General features: G+C 49.6%; 1 protein-coding gene across 1 annotated transcript in view; it reads left to right on the top strand.

Moving 5' to 3' along the window:
- Positions 1-241: 241 nt before the first annotated feature.
- Positions 242-7,333, top strand: part of PODXL (podocalyxin like) — a 39,297-nt gene continuing 32,205 nt past the window's right edge. The window contains exon 1 of the mRNA XM_049781701.1: positions 242-376. Coding sequence (XP_049637658.1) covers positions 242-376 — 135 coding nt within the window. The remainder of the gene's footprint in view (positions 377-7,333) is intronic.

The raw sequence follows: 7,333 nt of genomic DNA, 5'->3' as shown, positions 1-7,333 counted from the left end.
CTTTCCAGCTGCGCCACGTTGCAGGTGCTGCTAGCCCCAGCAAGGATCCGGAGAACCCTCGCCCGCTGAATTCCCCCAGCTGTTTCGGGCCTTGGGGTGGTGGGAGGTACCGGGACCAGCCCGAGTGGGCATTGCTCTGAGCGGATTGGGCTGGAGGGTTGAGGGCGGTTGGGGAACCTGGGGACTTCTCCGGGTCTCCCCACCGTCTCCTCCGCTGCCTGGGGATTGGCGAGAGGAATTGATGGTCGAGGGCCGCAGTGTGGCCCAGGATTCGGGACGCAGCGGCCACTCCGGGAGCGCCTCCGAGCAGGTTACAATCCTGCAGAGACGGCCCCGCTGGTTAGGAGATGTCAGCCAGCCGTGCCTCTCCAAAAGGGTACGGTCTCCGGGTATGAGAACTGAATTGGAGTTATCCCGTTATCTCTATAAACAACAATTTTTGTTCCTGAAAACAGATTTGCACACAACCTTAGAACAACCCCTTTTACCGTCCCCAACCTTTTGGCCCATCTATAGGTAAAATAGACATTTTTAGCAGTGTCTAAAAAGCTGTAAAACCATCTACAATAGAGGGTGTCCCAGAATTTTCAGGAACAGCAGGGAGCCTCGGTCCTCCAGAGAGGTGCCTTTATTGCCCACCTGAGCTTTCAAGTTTGCAAGTTTGTGAGAGAAAGATAGGAGCTAAAGGGCTCTGTACAGACTCAGCCCAGAGGCTGCTGCTGACTGCTGACTGGTAACTTAGGGGGTAAACTAGGACGCTGAGAGGGGGTCAAATGACCGCACCATCTCCGTAGGGAAGAAGCAGGCTGGCCTCAAGGAACTCGGGGCTGGGCGGTAAAGTGCAGGCAGCTTGAGGGCTGGTGGTGGGAGCAATTCTGAGGATGGGACCCTCCCTTAGGTTTACACCAAGCTTTGCATGTAGGCATGTAGTCATATTCCACAACTGACTTGCTGACTTTCACAAGCACTTTTTGGGGGCTCGGAGTTGAAGGAGGGAGCTTTAAGCCTCAGACGGTAGAAGGGAGAATCTGTGAGCCAGAAAGGGCTTGGTTCTCAGAACTTAAAGAGGCAGAGCTTGAAGGGAAGGGGGTGGGCTGCTGTGCCTTCAGTTCCCGGGCTGTTCTGTCCCCCCAGGGGATAGACAGAAGTCTCCCAAGTAACCCCTGGGAAAAGCCATACTCCCATTTTACTGCTGGCTTCAGTGCTGGGCTGTTCTTGCTAGCATCTGGGCACTGCCCGGAACTATCTCTCCTGGGACATTCCTGCACCTGGCAAAGAGCATGGCACAGGGTAGGAGCTTGTGATGTGGTCAGCTAATTAATTGGGCATCAAGTCTGTGGTATCTGAACCTCCAAACGCAAATGTGTTACAAGAAATGCTGGGTATAGTACCAAGCAGTAGGGAGTAATTTTTTTGTTTTTTTTTTTTTATTGGCTACACCCGGTGATGCTCAGAGTCACTCCTGGCTATGCTCTCAGAATCGCTCCTGGCAGGCTCAGGGGACCATTTGGATGCCAGGATTCGAACCACCATAGGTCCTGGGTCAGCCACTTGCAAGGCAAATGGCCTACGCTGTGTTATCTCTTTGGCCTCTTTCTTTTCTTTATTTAATTAAACATATTTGGGGGCCAACACCTGAGAATGCTCAGGGATTTTTTTTCCTGGCTCTGCACTCAGAAAATTACTCTTGGCCCTGCTCAGGGTATATGGGATGTTGGGGATTTGAATCCTGGGTCCTGCCTAGCAGGGGTCTTCAAACTTTTTAAACGGGGCCAATTCACTGTCCCTCAGATCATTGGAAGGTCTGACTATAGTAAAAACAAAACTTATGAACGAATTCTTATGCACACTGCATAGATCTTATTTTGCAATGAAGAAACAAAACAGATACAAATACAATATGTGGCCTGCGGGCCATAGTTTGAGGACCACTGGCCCTAGAGCAAGGCAAGCACCCTACCAGCTGCAGTATGGCTCTCCAGTCCCATGGCTCTGGCCTGCCCCCATTGTTGGCTATTTTCTGGGTCTGGGGAAGACTTAGATAAGAGTTTTGTTTGCCACGGGGTGGGTGGGGGGTGGGAGCAGGGGGGGGAGTTGCCTCAGGTACCTTTGGGGATTGCTTTTTGTCTACTGTTGGAAGGTGGGTTTCCAACCATGGGGGTGCTGAGTCCATTATTTACTTTCTGAAAAGAGGGAGTTAGTAGGTCAAATTAGTTTGGGGACCTCTGGTTGAGACTGGAGCTGTCATGAGGGTTTGTATGACCAATAGGGTTTGTGCGGTTTGGGGTGAACAGGCAAACCTCAGAGCCAGAGAGGAGTGGTCCATGTTCTGGGGTCAGGGCCCAACTCCTCCCCCCCCCCTTTCCTGTTTGGGCTCTGCTTTGAGGCTGGAGTGAGCTGGTTAGGAACCCAGCGGGGGACGGGATCCAGGGAGAAAAGATCAAGGATCTTGAGCTGGCTGTGCTGGTTTTTTCACCCAAGGAAAGGCCTCAGGGTGGGGGATGCCCTTGGGAAGGCAGAGGCCTGTGGGGGTAGCCCTCTGGAAGGGTGAGGAGGAATTTCTTGGGGAGATACTGGGCTAGCAGAGGAAGGTAGTTCTTCCTGCTCTGATTCCCTGGGCAGAGAAGGGGTGGTGAACTGCATCCAGCTGTGCTTCCTTGATCTGCTGGGGTCCTTTCTCCTGCATGAGGATGAGCTCTTGGAGCACAGTGTGGATTTTTCTCACACCCACCAGCTCACAGAGGGAAGGTTCAGGACCTCCAGTCCTCCCATAAAGACTCCTTGGAAGGGTCACATCCAAGGAGTCTGGCCCCAGGGAAATCTGTATTGGCAGAGAATAGGACAGCTCTGGGCTCCATCGCAAGGTTTGCTCACAATGAAGGAGCTCAGGGGTTCCGCCTCTTTTTTTTGTTTTTGTTTTTGTTTTTGGGTCACACCCAGCAGTTCTCGGGGGTTACTCCTGGCTCTACGCTCAAAAATCGCTCGGGGGACCATATGGGATGCCAGAATCGAACCACTGTCCTTCTGCATGCAAGGCAAATACCTTACTTCCATGCTATCTCTCTGGCCCCAGGGGTTCCCCCTCTTGAGGGCCATTAGGAACTATGTCTCTTTATGGTGCTCTCAGGGCCCCTGTGGCACAAGTGAGCACAAGCCCATTCTCAGGCCCTTTGGACATGGAGGGGACAAAGGTCTTGTGGAGGACAAACTTTGCCACCAGCCTGAGTCCATCTGGGGTTCCAAATGGTGTCCAGGCCCTCATCCTGGACACCATTTTATTGGGTACCCTAAGGTCTGAGGCAGGGCCAGGTGCTCTGCTGGAAGGGTTTTCTGTCATGTCTGTTCATGTGTGTGCACGCACATACTATACACTCACACACATGCTCACACATGTAAACACACAGGTACACATGCAGATATACACATGTTCACACAATGGACACATATATACACGCACACACATTGCCACACACAGGTGTTCTCTCCTGCTCCTGTGTCCTGGTTACTTGGGGAGACTTGGGGGTCCCAGGAGATGATGGAAGATGTGGGATGGAAACTTTGGGACCCACAAACACCTGAGGAGTGACTGCAGATGTTTTCTGGAAGCACAGTCTGCACTCTCCTTACCAGACATCCCCAGGAGTTGGAGGTTGCTCCCACCTTACCTCTGAATGGGGCTCTTCCCATAGAATGACTCACGGGGGGCCACTGTCATTCCCCTCTTGCTAATGCCCCTCTTGGAGGCCCTGGGTATTGGTGACTTGGTTTCAGGGAACCTCCTAGATTCAAGGTCCCCCACACTACCTGCATTCTTTGGGGGGCCACACCCTGCAGCATTTAGGGGTTACTCCTGGCTCTGTGCTCAGAAATTGCTCCTGGCTGGCACGGGGTGGTGGTGGTGGGGGTGTCATATGGGTTGCCAGGATTTGAACTACCATCTGGATCCGCTGCGTGCAAGGCAAACACCCTACCCCTATGCTATCTCTCCTGCATTTTTTTTTACTAACTCATTCTTCATTGTTTTTTTTTTGTTTGTTTGTTTGTTTTAGGAACACACCCAGCAGTAGCTCCTGGCTCCTCCTTTATCCTCCCACCTCAGGGGTAGGGTCATCACTCTTGGTTGGTGCTCAGGGGACCTGGCCTGTACTCCAGCTTTCTAATTTCTTTCTCCGGCTTTACTTATTTTCATTGATTGTCTTTCTGTGGGGATTGAACTCAGGGCCTCACACTTGGAAGCAAGTGCTTTACTGAGAGGCTTTCAGAGGAGCTGATGCAAGGCCAGAGTAGGTCTGCACCTCAACTTCCTAGTGACTCTGAGTGACTCTGAAGTGGTGTGGAAACACATCTCCAAGGGCTTTTGGGTATGCTTATGAGTGGGGTGGTGCTAATTTGGTGCTAATTCTCTCCTAGACTTTGGAAAAACTTACTAAAAACACCTTTTAGAAGGCCCTTCAGGATGGGTGTGCTGAGAGACAATCCCTATGCTCTATTTTTTCCAAAATTCTCTTCCCGTTAAGCTAAAGTTGAAGCTCAGGGTGCTAAATCTTGGAGGCTTTGACTCTGAATACCAGGATTGGACTGGCCAGGATTTCATAACTGACTTCCACTGCTAGAGCCTATGCTTTGTTTCCAGGGTTCCACCAGAACCCAACCAACAGTTGGTGGCAATGCTGCTTAGATGACAGTTGTGCATGTGCATTGACTGGGATTTTCTAGTCCCTCTTCTCCACAGTCCCACACCCAAGCTCTGGTTCAGTTTTGAACACGCAGAGCTACAGCCAGCACCTATTTCCTGCTGGGTTAGTGGCTCAGGGATCATTTCTGGCAGGCTCTGGAGGTGGGGCATATGAGATGCTGGGGATTGAACCTGGGACAGCTGCATGCAAGGCAAGAACCGTACACATTGTATTACAGCTCCAGCCCCACAACCTGCAGCAGTTTTGAGCTATCCTGGGACAAACAGGGTAGCATTGGAGATACACTTCCATGAAGGTGTGAGAGGGAGCCGGACCCCAGATAGAAGGGCTGTGAGGGTACAGGGGCTGTTCCTGGACAATTTTGTGTCTCTCCATCCAAAGTGTGAGTGTGTGTGTGTGTGTGTGTGTGTGTGTGTGTGTGTGTGTGTGTGTGTGTGTGTGTGTGTGTGTGTATCATAGATTTTGGAAATCTACCTTGGGCCAGCTGTATACAAGATAATTCCTTATCCACTATACTTCTCTCCTAACCTCAGGATCCTTTCTTCCTAGGTATATGTTGGGGCTTCTGATTGTTAGAAAGACATTTGGTTAAGCATAGCAATGAAGCAGAAATGAAGTGAATAAATGGCTTTATTTATTTATAAAATATTCATTTATTTATAAAATTTATTTATAAAAAGGAAAAAGAAGTTAAAAAAATAAAAGAAGGGGCCAGAGAGATGGCATGGAGGTGGGGCATTTGTCTTGCATGCAAAAGGATTTTCTTTTTTTTTTTGTTGTTTTTGGGTCATACCTGGAAGTGCTGTGTTATCTCTCCGGCCCCAGAGTGATTTTCATTTAAGCAGTCGTTTGCTTAATCACTAAGACGATCTGATGTAAGGAAGTTGTGGAGAATAGAATGGATATTAGATTTGGTCATGGGCAAGTACTCTTAGGGTCTGAAATCTTTGGGGTTCTCAGCTGCTACCTTAAGTCTTCACTCTGTCAGTCTGATTCATTTTGTCTGGGCCAGAAGAAAACTGTTTTGTCTTCATGGCCCAAGGTTTTGCCATCTTCTAGTATAGCTGGCACCAACTGTGCCCTTCACTTGTATGACTGTAGTTGGTTCTGGCAATGAGGATTCTTGTAATGAGGATAACACCTGTCTCCATTTACTGAGCCCTCAACCTTCTGCTGTACCCCTGAACCTGGTGCCTGTGGATCACTCATGAATAAACATTTGAGAGTACAGACCCATGGGGGGCTTTGCTTTGCCCTTGACCTCTATCTGGATGACAAAGAGGTATTTCTGCATGCCATCTTTTCCTTTCCATTTTAGCAAAGGGGGAGCACTGTGGACTTCAGAGAGGTGCTGTCTTTGGAATTTGGTTCATAGACACTCTTGGGAGTAAAGGTTAGAGGCCTCTCAGTGGTTCCACATATGGTGGAAGTGTTCTGTGGAGTTGCCTTGGGGCTTTACTGAGGGGTACAGAACATACCTGGAGGGACCATGTAAAAGTAAGCCAATTTAGGGAGGATTACTCCATGGACCAGAGAGTCACCCAGAGTTGGCTGTACAGTGGGTAAATGCCTTAGTCCTTGTACTATTTCTCCAGCCCCATTTAATTTTAATTTTCACTTCAAAATTTTGTACCTCCATAAAACCAGCTGCGTCCAAGGAGGAATGGGGAATGAATAGAGTTGTTGTGGGTTATTGCTGGAGTCCTCTGATAAAGATAGTGTGGCTATCCTGCCATGGGGGGAGGGAGAGAGAGAGAGAGAGAGAGAGAGAGAGAGAGAGAGAGAGAGTGTGTGTGTGTGTGTGTTTGTGTGTGTCTGTGTGTGTGTGTGTGTGTGTGTGTGTGTGTTGGCAGGGGGGAGGGCAAGGGATTTGAGAACAAACCCACACAGGGTGAAATTCTGCACAGGGCAAAGGATTGCTGCCAAGAGAGCCAGTGGGAGAGCCTGAGGCTGTTGTCACCCAGGCTTTACAGAGGTACAAAATTTTAGAAGTGAAAATTAATAAAATTAATTAATTTTTTTTTTATTTTGGGTCAGTAGTGCTCAGGGTTACTACTGTTTCTGTTCTCAGAAATTACTCCTTACAGTGCTAAGGGGACCACATGGAATGCCGGGATTGAACCCTGTTTGGCCATACATAAGGCCAGTGCCCTATCTGCTGTGCCAGCCCTCCCTTTCTGCTATTTTTACTTTGGGGGGCAGAACTTCTATAAACTTATGGGTAAGCCTCCCCCACCCCCCGTAGAGGCACTAGTGACTCTATTGTGCCTAGAATTACCACTGTCCTTGTGTGCATCCCCAGACAATCCTATATAAAGACAGGGCTGGTGGGCCCGAGAGATAGCACAACGGTGTTTGCCTTGCAAGCAGCCGATCCAGGACCAAAGGTGGTTGGTTCGAATCCCGGTGTCCCATATGGTCCCCTGTGCTGCCAGGAGCTATTTCTGAGACAGCCAGGAGGAACCCCTGAGCAACGCCGGGTGTGGCCCAAAAACCAAAAAAAAAAAAAAAAAAAAAAAGACAGGGCTGGATTGAAAAAGCATCTGCCAGAAAGTATGGGGTATGTCTGGGCACTGCCAGGACCAGATCTATTTCCACGGAAGTTAAGCCTTGGGAGACTCCGGAAACCTGGTCTG

Source organism: Suncus etruscus, chromosome 1 (genome assembly GCF_024139225.1).
Source record: "Suncus etruscus isolate mSunEtr1 chromosome 1, mSunEtr1.pri.cur, whole genome shotgun sequence".
In the NCBI taxonomy this organism is placed as follows: domain Eukaryota; kingdom Metazoa; phylum Chordata; class Mammalia; order Eulipotyphla; family Soricidae; genus Suncus; species Suncus etruscus.
This window is presented reverse-complemented; position numbering and strand designations above follow the sequence as displayed.